At 34.1% G+C, this 18,259-nt stretch overlaps 1 protein-coding gene across 2 annotated transcripts; it reads right to left on the bottom strand.

The window, feature by feature from the left end:
- Window positions 1-1,558: 1,558 nt before the first annotated feature.
- Window positions 1,559-17,642, bottom strand: LOC116137903 (exportin-7-like). Of its 2 annotated transcripts, none has more exons than XM_031423597.1 (24): window positions 17,445-17,642; window positions 16,964-17,225; window positions 16,712-16,872; window positions 16,492-16,557; window positions 14,717-14,834; window positions 14,451-14,560; window positions 14,237-14,332; window positions 12,976-13,099; window positions 12,198-12,265; window positions 10,660-10,746; window positions 10,173-10,325; window positions 9,975-10,070; window positions 9,751-9,810; window positions 9,528-9,646; window positions 9,331-9,418; window positions 7,223-7,327; window positions 7,031-7,135; window positions 6,894-6,946; window positions 6,625-6,688; window positions 6,375-6,509; window positions 5,283-5,395; window positions 5,109-5,202; window positions 3,959-4,178; window positions 1,559-2,102 (listed from the first exon to the last, which is right to left on the bottom strand). In XM_031423597.1, the coding sequence occupies exons 2-24, from the start codon at window positions 17,202-17,204 to the stop codon at window positions 1,933-1,935; spliced, it is 2,646 nt and encodes an 881-aa protein (XP_031279457.1). In that variant the 5' UTR covers window positions 17,205-17,225; window positions 17,445-17,642; the 3' UTR covers window positions 1,559-1,932. The 2 variants fall into 2 exon arrangements, with proteins under 2 accessions (XP_031279457.1, XP_031279458.1); XM_031423598.1 differs by having other exon boundaries at window positions 7,031-7,132.
- Between the last annotated feature and the right edge of the window lie 617 nt (window positions 17,643-18,259).

The raw sequence follows: 18,259 nt of genomic DNA, 5'->3' as shown, positions 1-18,259 counted from the left end.
ACAGAAAAATAAATAAACAAAAGAATTGATTTCAAAGGCTCGAGAAACGAATTGAAGATGAATTTTGGAACGTTGATCTTGTCGTAAAGACAAAGAGAACAGGAAAAACCGGCTTCTTCCCAAGATGAACGCATTGATGATGAGTTTCTAGAGTATCGCGACTGAGTTGAAAGAATTCGATTTGGAGTTGTTTGTGATCTTGTTTAAATTAGATTGGACCCTAGACCCATTTTCTATTGACCCAATTGTTCTACCCGGCCCAAACTCAGATGAATTAAAACCCTTGCCCAGTCCATTGTCTATTGAATTAAACCCGCTGCCCAAACCATTTTCAACTAAACTAAAGCCTTGGTCCAATCCATTCTCTAATGACCCAAGCCCATGCCCATGACTAAACCCATTTAGCCCAACTAATCTCCCATGTTTGCCCGGCCCAATTTTTAAATCCTCCAAGGCCCAATTTTTCTCCTCTATTCGTTGAGCCAAACCTAATAAGTGAACTAAATTATTAGATTGGGCCAACCTGATTTTGGCCCGAAATTTTGATTTTAGCCCATCATAAAAGCACGAATTAAAACTTCTTCTTTCTCCTCAACTAAAGGAGCAGAGATAGCTTCCAACCTCCGACGATGCTCCTCCACCATACCCAGTTGTCGGTTTCCCATCAATGATTCGTATGTACTTCCCTCGTCCTTGTCCATGCACACAACTGTTGCTGCAAGTCTCTCCGGCGCTGCTTTTCCGTTAACATTGAAGTATCGCTCGATTCTGAACACCCACTCATGTGGATCTTCGCCGGAAAAAATGGGTATCTCCAATTTCCGGCCACCAATCTCACCTCAATTATGCCCTGGATTGCTGGAGTTTCCAGCTTCATTTTGTCCTCCAAGGTTCTGATCATTAACTACCCTTGAAGCTTTCGGTGCCTCGGTCGACCCATCTCTTCTGTTGTTCCCAAAGTTCCCTTGTGGAATACCCATATTCTGGTCTGCTTTTCCAGATAAGTTTCTTCTACAAACTTCTTCTTCTTCATCCTTTCTTCTCATCCAATTTTGCATCTCAATCAACATTTCTCTCATGACACCCACGTTTTCAGATAACCTGGACACATCTCTTTGGACACCCATCAACTTCCTCTCAATATTATTAGTCCTTACCTCCATTCTAGTACCATCCATACCCCACAATCGTCTGCTTTGATACCAATTGATGGAACCCTCTTCCACAACTGAACCAAGCAATAATTCCACAGCAAAACAAAATAGCAAAAAACCAGCAAAACAGTAGAAGGTACAGCCAAAACCCGGAAAGATGATAAGTATATTGATATATACAAGAACTGTATCAGACAAGAACATCCAAAAAGGAAAATTAACACAACCAAAAGAACAGTAAAAGGATAACAAAAATGGACATAGACATGCTGGACTTCGAGGACCAGCTCCTCCCAAATTTTCCTATATTCTTCTCTGCCCTAATCTGCTCTCTCCCTCTCTTTTTATCCTCCAGCTCTCTCTCTCTCCCCCTAACCGAATTCCTTTGCTGTCCCAACCCCCAATCACCACCTGTCCTAGCCTAAACCCATGGAAGTTTCCTGCCAACATCCCCTCAATCCACTACTTGCTATCTTATTTCACTTTTCCTACACCCTCATTATCCAGGTCCCATCAGAATGTCACATGACAACACCCTTAGTAAGCACTGTGATAACTTTTTACAATGATATGCAATATTGTTAATAATAAACATGCATGAAGCATCTTTTTTTTTAGGTGGAAACAGAAGAAATTTTTTATTGAAAGGATTATACCATAGTTAAAGTGAAAAGGGGTCCACTGAAAAGAATAGAGAAAGGAAAAGAAAGAGAAACAACCTAACAGCTTGAAAGTTTAAACAAATTTAGAAGATAATCCACGTGATACAATGGAATGGTTATCCCAAAAACCAAAAATTCATTAGTGGTCTACATACCTTTCTGAAGGCCAATTTATCAGCCACAGGAATTGAAAGTGTCATCTTAAGAGCAATGTCAAGTGCATCAGAGAGAGCTCTATCACCATATAGTTCAAACACACCAAAGTTGACATAGTTTCCTGCAAGAGCTGCAATTTGGTGGGAAAGCACAATAAAATCAGCTCCCAAAATACATTTATATGAAAAACTCTTAGTTTAATGAAACAATGCTAATATAGAAATCAAACTACCCCTAGATAGTAAGAGACCGAAAACTAAAACCAATAGTACCATGCCAGATAACATCAAACTAGATATTTCATGTCCAACCACACTCTAAATAGCAGATCTTCTTTTCTTGTTTTACTGTATTCAATAGCAAAAGAATTCACAGCCCTTTTCCACATTACGAGTATAAGACTGTCACTAGCATTAGATGAAGGGATGAAAAGGCTAGGAAGGGGTAAGATCAGTCCTAGATCCATGATCATATGATTTCCAACTATCACAGAAAAACATGGGTAAACCAGAGAAATGAACAACTAAGAAGTAGCTGAAATCGTAGGCTGTGTTTTTTTAATATTTCTACCATATCCTATTCCTATCCTACCCAAAATACATATTTGTTTTCCTATTCTGAAAATCCAATTTTATTCTATTCAACTATTTTGAAACCCCCTAGGTTTGTTAATTTAACTAAACACCCCCAACAAAAAAAGTTTATAAATTGACAAAAACACCCCCACCCACCCACCCACTCACATATTCCCGGAAGTTGGTGGCCGGCTACCGGCATTTAATGGATGGGTGAAGGTGTTTTTGTTAATTTTAAAACTTTTATTGTAGGGATATTTCACTAAATTAACAAATATAGCGGATTACAAAATAATCTTATGAAATTTCAAATTCAAATCATCTCCTCGTAATAATAATCCAATTCAACTTTTTCAAAAATACTACTCAAAATAATAAAACAAACACACCCTTAAATATTTCATCCAGTGCCCATCTTAGCCATCTTAGTTCATGCTTTATATATTTCTCTACACTACCTGATACAGAATCGTAACATATGATTCTCACTACTTGCACAATATAGCACTACCACTTACGAGACAGCTTTAACATCAGATAAGTGTTAGAAAAGGGCATGGGTACTAACTTTTTTGTAAACACTTAAGTTGCTATGGAGAAACACAATTTAATCCATCAGGGTGATGCAAAGCCCCACACAAAACGATAGATAGAGATGAATTGCTCATAATGCTAGCTATATAGCATTGATAGGAGCAACAGTTAATCCTTAGACGCTAGCCTGATTATTTTCGAGGGCATCATAGAGTCATAGGTGGCCTTCATAAGCTAAAATTCCCACCCGCCAGAAGAGCTTAGGACTCGAATTTGTGACCTTGCTTTGACACCACTTAATAGGAAATTGCACTAGCAAGCCTCCTAAAAGCTTAAGCTATTAAGGGGAGGCATAATCCTTTTAGGGTAGTACAAAGCCCTAAACCAAGTAGCAGACGGAAATAAGATACTTGCAAGGCTACTCAGATAAATAGTTGCCAGTTTTTAAGTGACATCTTCGAGTAGCAAAAAGGTGATCCCCATAAGCCAATGAAAAGAACAGTAAAAGAAGGAAAATTGATTGAAGCAAAAGATAAATATACATTCCAATATATTGACAATAAAAAATAACAGGTGTATGCAAAACAATATTTCTCATACATAAAAGAAATAATCAACAATATTTGTCACAAACAAGAAATAAATGTGTATGAGCAAAAAGTGTGTGGCTGTCTAGATTTTTTGGCACATTGAAGTATAAAACTTCTCAAAGAACTTAGTTATTCTTACAATTTTGTTTAAGTAAAAGCTTAAATACTCATATTCAAAACTAATGGACATTTGTTATTAAAAATTCATTCAGAAAGTCTTCAACAACAATGGGTGAAACCCACCACATAGTTTATACTTTAAAGGAAAAAGTGGTTCATTTTCTAACCTCTTGAGAGAATAGTTAAACAAATCCATATTCCCTTGTATTTGTAGGCATATATATCAGCAGCATTTGGAAGAGCTAAAATCCTTGATCCATAAGCTACAATTAGTTTACTAACTTCCCGAAAAAGAAGAATGCCATTAGGAGAAGATGAGTCAAAAGTCAAACGCTGGGCTTTGTTTAACACGAACTCAGCCATGAATTTTAACAAAGGTGTAGTAACCTGCAATATTAAGTCAAATCATAAAGTCTACCTTTTGGCAACAAACAGTTCAAGTCACCCAATAGGGCTCTAAAAAGATACCACACAATGTTATTAATAACCAACAGGAAATAATATAACTGATACCAATTAACAAGAGTAAAAAGAAAATATAAAATACAATTTTCATCTTTTATTTTTTCTTTTGGAGAAATTTTCTTTAAAAAAATTGGAATGAAAAAGCAGTATACGGAATGTTTTCATCCCTCAGATTATTTTTCATCTAAATCATATTACAGTTGGCTACTGGATGATCTGGATAGCCTTTGTTCCCAGTAAGTTTCAATTTTTCTTAACAGTAGAACATTGCAATATGATACTTGTGACTTCAGTTTAAAAAATGAATAATACTACACTTCCCAACTAAAATATCAAATTTCTCATCCCGAAATATGTGTCATCTTATGTGGCTTTGATGTGTAAATGAATAGTTAATGTCGTAAATGATATGTCAACACCACATACGACGGCACATCACTTGGGAAGGAAAATTTGGGATTTCATTTGAGAAGTGTAGTATTACCCTTAAAAAACATGCCTTTACATATGTTTATCCCCTAGTGGTTTGTGAAATGTAGAAACAGTGGAGGGAGCAATAATCACATATTTCTCTTTATGTCCTGTTTTGTGTTAGTTAATATAGTTATTTATTATTTGTGTTAGTTTCTGTTCCTCCCCTTTCTAGAGATCTATACAATTTCAATTGTTTGTGATTATTATTATTTTTTCAAAAAAAGATTAAGGTATATTATGAAAATACTAACTGACCAAAAGAATTCCAACATTAAGAAGTTTTTGGACCCCGTTAAGTTAGTGCTTAATAATATAGAATATTGGCATGTCAGAGACCTCAGATCTCAACATAGTGATAGATTAACAGTATCTCCATACCTCAGGTGTATCAGTCCAATGTGAGATTCCTTTCAAGAGAAGTGGCATGTGTGCTGGATATAGCCAATCAAATAAAAGCCCATATGTTCTGCGACTGAAAGAGGTCCGGAAAAAGAAAACCATATTACTGAGTTGTGAATAATAAACAATTTCAGAAATTGTGTGTGTACCAACCTATTTGTGGCCATTGCAATTCCTCGGAGATCCCTCATTAACCCAATCAAAGCATACTTCACCGCATCAGCACGAAACATTGAATCAGGAGTTGATTCCAAAGTGATAAAAACCTAAAGCACCATAAACATCACCTTAATACCCACATAACAATAATTAAAAAAAGAAAGAAAGCATTAATGCATTCAAGAGTAAACATGGGCAATGATTATGTAAACGTCATCTACAAACTAACCACCAACAGGAAATGGCAGTTGCAACATAAGCACAAATGCCAGTAACAATAACCACATGTAAATGCAAGAAACAATATGATAAGTATATGAAAATAAGCAAATAAATAATCCACTGCATTTCTAATCTAATAGCTTTGATCATTAAAAGAATTCTTACAGAATTAAATTAAACAATCTTGTCCCATTAAAGTTCACTATCTAATAAAAATAAGAGCCTAATTATGAAATCCTGTCTTCCAGTCCCCCCGTGACTAATATAAGAAGCATCTTTATAAGCAATGGAAGACAATCTACCTAAATCAATTGATGTAGGATAGAGGGAGGAAGAAGGAGGGAGCAAAAGAGGGATATAATACAGAAAAAAAGAAAAAAGAAATGGGAGCTAATTAGAGAGAGAGAGGCTCTCTCTTGAAACAAACCATTTAATTAAACAAAAAGGGATCAGTACATCAGAAAATCAAGGTTAGTCCTTTGGCTCCATAGTACAAAAAACTCAAAAGTATTCCATATCCACATGCACTAAGATGCTTTCTCCACTTTAAATATCTTGAGATTACCTCAAATCCTGTCAAAAGATATAACATTTAAGATCATTGTGTATTATTAACATATCATAATCACCTATAGGATTTGAAAAATTATATGGCCCACGGTGCCTTAATCAACCATTTCCAAACCCGCACATAAAAAAAAAAAAAAAATAATAATAATAATAAATAAAACAAACACCTACAATCTCAAGGAAGGAGCAAGATCCTCTTTCTAAGACAGTATGAGATTCAGAAAGCCCATTAACGTTATCTGCCAAAAGGCTGAGAATGGTGTGAAAGAATATGGAGAAAGAGAGTTAGTTTACTTGTAAAAGGGGATCCATTGAAGACTTAAATTTCACAGGGCTATCCTCCATGAAAATCAACCAACCAATGGTGTAGTAGAAAGTTGTCCTGCTGCGGGAGCATCTGTATTGTTCCAAGAAAGGAAAGTGCTCTCTCTGAACAGATAAATTCAAACCAGGGCCTTTATGTCAAGGATTGATTAAATTTCAAACAAATAAAAATCAAACTAACAATAACAGAACAAATGGGATAATTTTATAAGTGGATTACAGTATGATTTGCTACTATAAACTTGACAGTATCCAACTTCAAAAGAAGCTTGCCAGTCATATATCTGCGAAAAGAAATACAGTAGTAAAAAATTACCTTCTTTTATAGGAAACAAAAAGATTTGCATTACTGTATAAGAAGAGAAAAAGAAGTGGACCAGTTGTAGTCAAACAAGAAATTACTATCAGGGGGATTACATGAATTCTTAAAAACAAAAAATGCTAATGTTTCCGATACTTCTAACAGTACAATAAGGTGGTACTACTAACCCTGATGCCAGCTCCAAGAACAAACTTAATGTGTGATCAATAACCTCCTCACTCTGAAAATAGGCATACACAAATTTAGATGTGATAAAAACTTTCAGAACAATATAATTAATGAACAGAAAAAGTTAAACAATCACCTCAGTGTAACACTTGAGGTTTGTAGCAATCTTCCCAACAATGACATTCAATAGTAACAAGTGATCATGAAGTCCAAGAAGCTCAGATAACCGTGCATATAACTGCTGCAACCAAAAAAAGAGAGCCTCAAAAGATACGAGACATGTAGAGACAAAATGTATAAAAAAAAAAATGTTCAGAAACTTAATTACCTTGGAGGAATGCATAGCTTGATCACCTACATAAGACTTTCTGAAATGCTGAAAAAAAGTAAGAATTGCCCGATCAAGTCTCTGCTTACTCAATTCACGATATCTCTGCCAACAAAAAGATGATGGAATGATTATTGCAAAAGTAACTCCAAAAATTGTGTAGAATTTAGTCCCAAGATTTAAATACATGTGATGTTCTGCTAAATTTAGAAGAAATCTCAGTATTCCACTGCAGTAAAGGACATATATTCTTACATTTCCAAAGATAATAACCATCATGAAATGGGTTTACAACTATTAAGAAGAAGATTAGCCAGTCACAAAAAGAAAGATAAGGAAATAATCTCTAAGCAGAAACAAAAATTCAGTACTAATTTAATCAAAATCCAGATAGCAGGATAAATGGACTCGTCTAAATTGAAAACCGAAGAAGCATAAGGAAACAATTGGATCAAAGTATCTATAATCACCAATAAGCACTCATTTCAATGAAGAGAGCAGAACTTTCCCCTTGTTACAGAGTTCTAAGAGATGTCTTCATCCCTTACTATAAAATTTTAATATATTGACAAATAAATAAAGGACCAGATTTGGACATCAGCAAACAATAAAAGAATGAAAACAATTTTGGCAGTACAAAATTGTCAACAGTTCAACTCCCCACCAATTAATAGTGCAAACTGTCTAAAATAAATCCACTTGAAAGAAAGAAACAAAAGCCACCCCACATTAAAGATATCTGAAGCAAATCAAGCAACACTTGATAATACCCACACAAAAAATACTGCAGAGTGTCGCCATTCTATCTCCAATTGTATAGGACTCCTCTTTTCCAATGTGAGGAAAACCATGTAATTAACCTAAAAGCAATGCAATAAATCAACATACAGATCTTCAGACGCCAACCAAATTCCAACCTCCAATCAACCAATCCTTTCAATTGTAACATGAGAAAGGAGCAATTATGATTATTACAGCACCAGCAGCAAAAATTTGGTTCTTCGGGTAACAATCCTTGAGAATCAAATTTAAACAATCTGCTCATAAATGAAGCAATCCCTCGTACCAATAAGAACTGGTCATAAACTGAATTTTGGCTATAAAAGATACAAGCAAAGCCATATCCAAAAAAACCCAGAGATATACTATAACCTCAAATGCAAAATTCATACACAATTCATCGGCTAAATCTAATAAGAACTTTCCCCTGAATTAAGCCAATAGTCTTCCCACACAACATCAGAAAAAACCCAGAGATATACTCCACCTAACAACCCAAGAGTACTAACCTGCAACTTAAGAAATATCTTCCTAATAATGCCAAAGACATTTTCCAACACTCATATGCAGCTACTGCACTATAACAGTTCAATTATGCTTCAAGCATGGCTACCATGTCAATATCCATTTAATAAATCTCAAATACCTAAGAGCAGATATTTGTAATACAATAATTTGTTGGCACCATAAATTTCAATCTTGGCCGCTGTGCCCTCATGATCAATCAGCTCTTATTTTGAAACTCCAAAATCGATCCCTTCCCTCCAGAGAGAATCTCCACAATGCTTCAACTTGTTTCTCAACACAAAGCTTAGAATCTGAGATAAATCAGAATAATGCAAATAGATTGAGAACTTGGTGATTTCTTCAACCTTTGGAACTAAGACCATTCAACCATGATCAAAGTTTTTTTAAATTCTTTATACTTACTACACTAATGCACCACTGCACAGAGTTCTAGGGGAGAGAAAATGGAAGTTAAACTTTCATGATCTACCTGGGTATGCAGCCCACTGTCAGTGACATTTATTACTTGCAAAACACGAGCTGAAAGTTCTGCATCAAGCACTTCTTGTGATTCCATGCTGCACAGAAGAAGGTAATTAGAGGATTAATCCATAACATCCCTTAAATTTCTAACAAAATCATGTTGAAAAAATAAATNGGCACTAAGACCATTCAACCATGATCAAAGTTTTTTTAAATTCTTTATACTTACTACACTAATGCACCACTGCACAGAGTTCTAGGGGAGAGAAAATGGAAGTTAAACTTTCATTTTAATTAAGAATAGCAATCTAAATAAGAAGTGCTTCCTCCTGATCTACCTGGGTATGCAGCCCACTGTCAGTGACATTTATTACTTGCAAAACACGAGCTGAAAGTTCTGCATCAAGCACTTCTTGTGATTCCATGCTGCACAGAAGAAGGTAATTAGAGGATTAATCCATAACATCCCTTAAATTTCTAACAAAATCATGTTGAAAAAATAAATAAATAAAAAGAACCAGAAGAAGCTCTTTACCTACAGCCAGTGCATTGTTTTATTTTAAGAATAGCAGCAATGATATGAACAATCCAAGCAAGCTTGGCTTCAATGACGGAGAGTTCATTGTTATCACTGGTCTGTACACGTGCTCTTTCCTATATATGTCAAGTAAAAAGTATACTGAGACTCAATTATCAATTAAGGACATTGATGGATACTCTAGATGCAAAAAAAGAGGCTTTCTGATAAATAATCATACCGTATATGACTGCAGAACAGGCTCCATTATGTTTATTATATACAAGCCACTGGTTTCATACTGCAACCCCAGACAAACAGAGGCATCATAAACATCGTTAACATTGAACAAAATGTAAATCATACTGAACACATCATATCAAAAAAAAAAAAAAAAAAAGTTGCATTGACCATCTTTTTGGCTGTAAAAGTTAAAAGAAGATTAAATATATATTGATTTCAAACCTGGAATCTGCAAAGGTAAGGAAAGCAATCTAGCTGATCCTGAAGGAGTTCAACATTGTCCAGTGGATTCTCTGAAAGATCATCTGGGAATCCAGCCTACAGGATACATAGAAAAGGAAACATAAAGACAGATTCTCATTAATAAACTAACTTTATCATGAAAAGTAGTGTCAGTCCCAAAGAAAAGCAATTTTATACCTGTACTGAGTTAAACCTTGAAGTGATGAAACCTTCAGTAATTTTGGGCACAAATTCATCAAGCAGACTTGGTGCATCACCTTTCAAATAAGGTACAGATGTCACCAGTCTGGACCAAAGCCCCAAGAGGTAGTATACACTGCTGCTGGCCCACTAGTAGAAGACATAAATTTGATTAGATTTCAAGTTGAAGAGGGGTAATATGGTCCCTAACATCTTCCTTTTAGGAACACAGAACAATTTACCAAAACACCAGATAAATGTTCAAGGCAATATTTATTTAAAAAAAGAAGCAGGAAACAGATTTTATTAATGAGAAAAGAAATATACAAAGAAAGTGAACCAGCCATTTCTAAAACCAATAGCTATACAAAGTTCAAGATTCTAACAGGATTCAAGTTTCAAAACATCCCATCAGATTAAAATTTGATACAGTTAGACATCAAATCTTTAGGAAATTCTTTAAAAGTTATGAACACCAGTCAACCTGCCAAGACTGCAAGGACTTTAGAGTAAACTCTGCTACTAATTGTATCCAATCGCTATAGCCTTCCACATTCACAAGCTCCGACAACTGCAACACAATTTCAAAATTCAACAAACTTAAGCAATCAAGTAAGATAAATCAGAGACAGGCAACTAAAACCATCATACCTTATGTATTTAATTAGTTCCAGTAAGTGAGGCAGAGAAACAATTAATTACCAATAGCATCTCCAAATTGATATGATAACTCAATTATCAATTTTAATATATTATAAAATAAACAATAAACAACCATAATAATGCTACAATGCATTATAATATGTGCATCAAAATAAATAAATAAAAGGCAATACTAATAGTCTGATTACAATCAGAAATCTTAAGAAAGAGGCATAATGGGGGGGGACTTTTTATGATATTCCAGAATTCGCTAACCCGCTTAGTGAACTTGAGCTCAAATCATGACTCCCACAGACCCTACAATCTTTGACAAGTAAGAACCTCCTTTCTTTTTGCCAGTTGGTGATCTCTAAGGAATAAAATCCTGTACCTTAAGGTGTAGACACAACTAATGGACACGTGGCATTTCATACAAGTTCTTACACTAAGAAAGAAGTCTTGTTAATATATTGAATTGTTGAGTAATTAATGACAATAACAAATGACATTTAATGTAATGAATGCCGTGTCCATAGTTGTGTCTACCCTTTAGTTGTTATGATAAGCCGATTTATAAGTTATAAAAAGCCCATGCAAGTGCTGTAAAATTCAGAGAAAAAAAAGCTTAACCATATGTAATTGTGAGCTGAAGTAAAAGTGTCCAATTTCTATGAAATAACCATATTTCTCCTATTTATTAATAACATCTTCCATAGTTTCACTTATCACCTTATTTTCCTATTGTGCTATTATATTCATATACACACATTTTTTACAAGTTATGACACAATTTTTACGCCATTAGATCTAAGAACTTTGAATGGTTGAGATTCAATGCAACTTGCTCATTTAATGCACTTTGGAAATGACACAATTTTGATTCAATTTCAACCATTCAAATGCTTTAATCTAACGACTCAAAGGTTGTGTCAAAACTTTAGTTAAAAAAATGAGGTTCTTGAACCTAACCCATGTGCGTAGACACATGAACTGCAATTTAATTTTCACTTAAATGTTAACAATTTTCACTTAAATCTTTCACATCATTTAATAATCTTCTATCTGATCCAATCCAATGATCGAGAGAAGAAGGTTAAGATGTAGCAATTAGGACTACTAAATGGTATTATATACACACACACATGCATACAGGTTCATATCCCAAGGTAATAAATTTATTTAAAGAAACTAGTCAACATAAAAATAGAACTACCCAGAATATGCATCTGCAGATACTCATCATATGTAAAATGTCAGCACTTATTAAACAAAAATGTTCACTACAAACACATGAAATATACATGCACACACTGAGATCAGTTGGATACTATGGCATATGGAAATGAAGAAACTAACATCAAAAGGTCATACAACAATTACCTGATAATTCACTCTGAAACGTCCAAGAAGGCGACAATACTCATGGTAATTATCATGATCAGCAAGACCTGAGTCGCAGCATGGGCACCATTTACGAAAGATGAGAAAATTGAATATAATTAAAAGGAAAAAATAGCACAATGGATTAAATACTACACCAAGTATTCATAGTACCAAAAATTATATCCATGACCTAAGAAATAGGTGACAATTTACAACAGAAAACTTCAACCGTTACCATAAACTCTTCCAAAGTTAGTTGATTTGTTCAAACCTGTTTTACTGCAAAGCGTAGTACTAATTAAACATGATAAAATTGTGTAACCAACAAATTTCAACCACACAAAACAAGCACCAGTGGAACAGATTCCATGCCTGAAAAATTTGCCAAGTATATTACATTTAGGATCGAACTTCCTTGTCTATAACTTTATATGTGCAAACTAAATAGATCCAAACTCTGCTGACTATTACCCAGCTTTAGTTATACTTTTTGACACAGGAAGTGGTAAGATGATATCCAGTTCAATGTCTCCCAAATTATCATTAAGACCCATTAGCACAAGCAATAAGTATGAAGCAAACTGTCTCATGATATTCCAAATAAGGAAACTGTATTAACCAAGATTTAAGACCTCTCTTTTAGTCAAGGAAGAATCTGTTATATCAATCAGGGTAATCAAAAGAAAATGCTAAAGAATAAAGAATAAGAATAAGATATACATAAATGAAGAAAACACTACAACAAGGAGAAAGCGATGCAACAATCCAAAATTACCTTGCCCTGTTTGAAGTATGTCTTTGGTTCCTGTCATCAAATGGGCCAAGAACTTAGAGCGAGCTGCATCATTCGTAAATAAAGAACGTCTAACGGAAGCCAGTCTAACCAAGCACTCCAATGCCTGGAAAGATAATTTAGACAATTCCCAATTTATAAAACTCTGAAGAAGCAACTTCATGAACAGTAAAAAGAAAATATACATTCTATAATTTACAGGTCAGTATACATTCTAATTACAGAAAAAGCAGGCCAGCAAGACCAATGCAATGACAATCCACCATTTTGCAACAACATATACAATAACTGCAAGTGATTATAAATGCTTCAAACTAACAAGAAGGATATATATGCCCAAAAAGAGGTTACATCTGGAAATTCTCAAAACGAACATCAAACATCTATAACCTATATTATGAAAGGATGATCATTAATATATCCTTCCCCTGTACAACAGTTTTTTTTATTATTTTTTATTTTACTTTTAGTACCCAAAAGACACTGAAAGTAGTCCATAAAATATTTAGATAAGAAAAACTGCAATATGTTAGTGTCACTGATAAACATGGATTCTCTAAGGAGTAGACTATGAGATATAGATCGCATGGCAGTTTCCAAAGAAAAGCTTCACTCCCATCATATAATTCTAATACAAAACTGACAAAGGTTGGATGGACTTCTAACTTTCTGGTGAAGGATCAAAATTTTTTTATGAACGGGAGAAATCTAGAGCTTAACTGACATGCAGCAACTTGTAAATATGATTCACATATTTAGGGCCTTCGCTGCATCACTTTCTACTTCGCTTATTAGCCTTAAAAGTCATTTACAGAAAAGTAAAATAATATACCACAGTAGTGTCATTTTCCCTTTTCCTGGCTAAAAAAAACTGACAAAAAGGCTATACAGTTTAAAAACACCAAATTGTCCACAAACAATATTCGAAAAGGGGGGTGAGAGGTCAATCTATCAAATTCCTAAAATCTGTATCTGATAATCCCATGCCAATTCCATATGGGCCCTTAAATTTCTAAAGCAAAAGCCTTCATGTGTAACACACATAAAGCAAAGTATTTAAAATTTACTAGACTGCTTGTGAATTAAGGGATGAGTGTAAATAAAATGCAAAGTACGTGGATCAATGTAAAATATGAGAGTTCCAGGTAAAATAGTTCAGTGGTTAGTAGCAGCAATGGTTAGTATGTAGTTTCATGATCTCTCCAAAGCACTAAAACTTAGGACAAATATGATATGCACTAACCTCCTTAGAAAGAGGAGCCTCTGCAATAGCATAATAATCAAAGAATACTTGCAGTGTCGAAGGATCCTCTAAGACTGGTCGCCAAGAAGACGGAATCTGAAAATTGATCACCATATCACTTTAAACTGTAAACTCCATAGCACAAGGCACAAAGTGGAGAGCCTTTAAGCAATTAATAAAAAACAAATGAATAGAGAAGTTATGCAATCAATACCTGAACAGTACCAAACTCTTCTGAACTTTCATCAATAGATGTCCCAACAAAATCAAAAGATAAACATTTAAGAGAGAGCGAAAGAGCCAACTCTTGCAATCGACTGGCAACTGTGTAATACATAATGCAAATCCGTCAAAATGATAATTTATCAACAAAGAAGCATAAAACATATACATAATAGTAGAAATAAGAATGACAGAAAGGTTATAGAGAGAGTGAGAGAGAGAGTAATAACAATATAAGAATAAAAATTAGCAAAATACCATCATTTTTCAGTTGACTCAATGATGTTAAGGATATTTGGAATATTTGAAATAGTGATTGATCCCTAAAGGAACAGGCAACCCGTCGATGATGTGTTGAAGGTAACCCTGGATTAGGCTGACATTTAGGTATCAAGAAATATACAAAAAGATGTTAGTAAGTCAATATATCACAACCAAGACAAGAACAATAATAATTGAAAGAAAAATAGAAGAATGATGTATATATAAAAACAATATCATTACTAGAAAAACAGTACAAACAGGTGGACCAGCAGTCCACAAGATTGAAAATCCCATTACAAGCAATATAGGAACAACCAAAACCAACTACCTAACCACAGCTTTCCAGCTTTAATGAATAAAAAACAGTTAAATATCTTAGAAGCAATAGAAATCAGCACCCAAAGATAAACAAGGAGATGAACCCCACCCCCAGAAAAATTCAGCATCTTCCTTCCTAGCTTCATCAAAAATCCTTCTATTCCTTTCCAACCAAATAACCCAAAAGAGTATCATCACACAACAACTCCATAAGACCTTCACTTCCTTCCCCAAATGCTGCAAAGCTCTCTATAAAGACTATAAGAAGTTTAATCTGGTTTTTGGATCAAAAGCTTAATCAATAAAAACTATAAAAAAGGATTTCATTGATAGTAATGATCATGGTTCTTACATTCTATAGAATGCAACTATGATTGAAACTCAAAAATCTATGGTATAACAAGACAAAAAACCTGATACTTTGTTTGACATATTTAGTTAAGAAGGCAAATGATGAGAATTTATAGAAGAAAGAGAGGATTAGAGAAAAAATGGAATTCCATTTCTCCCTTTGTGTTGGGTGATTGAGAAAAAATGATGTATTTCTCCCTTTGTGTTGGGTGATAGAGAAAAAATGATGTAAGGGGTGTGACCCACAAAATTTAAAAGCTTATACATTATGCTCATGTTTGTGGTGATTTTAATTTTCGTCCATTTTTAGCATTTTTTGGGGAGAATGCCTCCATTACGTTTATGTTCTTTGTGTCTGTCACCCCTCTTGATTTGCTGCATTGATCAGATTTGTGCTTATATAGAATAGCACACTTTCTAGTTTCTTTGCTTCGTTGATTGAATTTGTGTTGACTTCAATTAATCTAATTTGTTTTTTAATAAGAAAAAATGAAAGTTGTATTAATAAAAAGAGCTATAGTAAAGTGGACAAGCAATCCACTAAAGAAACACAAACACGAGAAAACAAGAAGAGGCTATATATGGTGTATACTAGAAAGCCCAAAAATGGCAACCACAAATGAAGGCCAAAAAAAAAAACCAATGCCCCCAACTATCAAAACTAAACATATCACAGAACTTTGTCCCAATTTAAATGAACGAAGAAGAAGGAACAATCTCAAGATTCTTTTCTCATTGATGCCCAAAGGAATGTTGATTTCAACCAATCTGACCTTAGCAGAAAAGCAATGCTTTAGCTTAAGATATTTTAATACCTAAATTTTTATTATTTTTAACATATAGAATCAAAAGATGATAGGAGTTACTTGATTTCAAAATGATTAAGAAGAATACATATTTATAGGCAACCCACAACATCTTTTCCATTTAAGGACAAAAAAAAAAAAAAAAGTATGGTCTACATTTTCTCCAGCATCCTTACCATTTCCATGAAATCATTCATGACAGTCACAAACATATTAACACCACCCAAGTGACCCAACAATATAAATTAACCATATCACCTTAGGGATACATAGCACACAAGAGGAAAATGTAACCTGATTCATCTCAGACACAAGCTGATTCAATATCTTCAGACCAATGGCATAGTGATCTGATGTCGCCTGGCCAAAAAATAGAAAAACTTGTAAGCATCATTTTCTACACTTAAACAGTTCGATTCTGAAATAAAATGGCAGAAATAACACTGGCATGATAAGAAGTAAAAACAGCTCGTGAACATTTTTTGCTTGCATACTTCCAGTTGTAGTACATCACCTGACTCAAGAAATTCGTGGACTCTTTTACCAAGTCCCGGAATCTATCATCATCAAACCAACCAAACTTGGTAAGTCTACACAAGAGTTGAATCAACGATGCCGTCACAAACGGCTGCAATTCAGGTCCTCTTGTCGCCAAATAGTTTATCAAATAACTCCCTACAACCCCACAACAAATTAAATTAAACAAAATAAAACAAAATTCCGCGTTCAATTAAGCAAGTAAACTAACATGAGTTAAATCAATTACTGATATCAAGACGGAGCTGCAAGGCGAGGCTATGCTCAGTGACTTGCTTCAACAAACTCGAACTGGCGAGCATCAATGCGTACGGCGTCAATGCATTGTCAAGAATGTATTGGCATTGTGAAATGTAATCCGTATTCACCGAGAAGCACTTCAGAGTGTTCTCCGCGTGTGCTCGCTCCGCGGAATCTTGCGAATTGTATAACCTCTCACACAATGCCTCTAACTGCGCCAGGCTCTCCATCCAAGACCAATTGTATAATCTAACAACAACACAAACTAATCATTCATTTCGATATCGCAAATATCAATAAATTGCAGAAAAAAAAATCTAAAAACAGAAAAATAAATAAAACAAAAAGAATTGATTTCAAGTCTCGAGAAATGATGAAGATGAATTTGTGAACGTTGATCTTGTCGTAAAGAAAAAGAAAACAGAAAAAAAAAAAAAAAAAAAAAAAAAAAAAAAGAGCGGAGCAGTACCTCGGATCTGAGATCAACACAGAGAGTTTGAGTTTGAGTTTGATTTTGATTTTGATTTTGAGAAGAATAAAAATAATATATGCACTGATTTTTAATTTTTAATTTTTTAAAGATTTTTTGTGTTATTATTATTACAAGGGGGAGACTACAATGGCGAGCAACGTGTTGCTTTGTTCTTTGTGTTTCTTTCTTTCTTGGAGTGACGAATCTTGAGCTGTGTGTGACGCGAGTGTATGTGTGACGCTGTTTAATCACCGTTTGAAGGGTGTATGTGTTGTTTTGTTTAATCACCGTCTGATGAGATTACCGGACGTGCACGCTATGGAAGCATTAAATTGACTTCCTTAGAATTTTGTTGGGTTGAAATAATATAAAGCCCATGTCGTCAATCTAACATAGAACTATCAATAATTTAACGAAAGAAGGACATGTTTAATGGTGATATTTATTTTAAAGAATATATTTTATATAAATAAAAAATATTTTTATTTATTTTTAAATATGAAGAACAAATTTTTTATTTAAATTCAATGGACTCTCTAGATGTGGAGAGTCAATGCATAAAAAAAAAACTTAATATAAGAGAAAATTAATAAATAAAATATATAGAAACTTGTAATTTATTAATTAAAATTAGAATAGAGAAGGAAATTTGACTCTTTAGATGTAAAGAGTCAAACTCACTCTTTAATTTATATTTAAAGAATAAAGAGTTTGTTAGATTTTGTTTTTATGGATAAATTCTTTATAATAAAGAGTTTGGGTTATATAAAGAGTCATTTAGGGATGCTCTAAAAAAACTATCTAGTGATTTAA

This window comes from Pistacia vera, unplaced genomic scaffold (genome assembly GCF_008641045.1).
Source record: "Pistacia vera cultivar Batoury unplaced genomic scaffold, PisVer_v2 Contig337, whole genome shotgun sequence".
NCBI classification, from domain to species: domain Eukaryota; kingdom Viridiplantae; phylum Streptophyta; class Magnoliopsida; order Sapindales; family Anacardiaceae; genus Pistacia; species Pistacia vera.
Note: the sequence above shows the minus strand (reverse complement) of the source record. Positions and strands in the feature narration are given on the sequence as shown.

Bases quoted from the DNA above. Each gene is read 5' to 3' on its own strand.
- LOC116137903 (XM_031423597.1), bottom strand. From the start codon at position 17,204: ATGGAGAGCCTGGCGCAGTTAGAGGCATTGTGTGAGAGGTTATACAAT. The intron at 16,873-16,963 runs GTAATTGATTTA...GTGGGGTTGTAG, and splicing joins GCAGCTCCGTCTTGATATCA to GGAGTTATTTGATAAACTAT. The intron at 4,179-5,108 runs GTATGGAGATAC...TTAATATTGCAG, and splicing joins ATTGGACTGATACACCTGAG to GTTACTACACCTTTGTTAAA.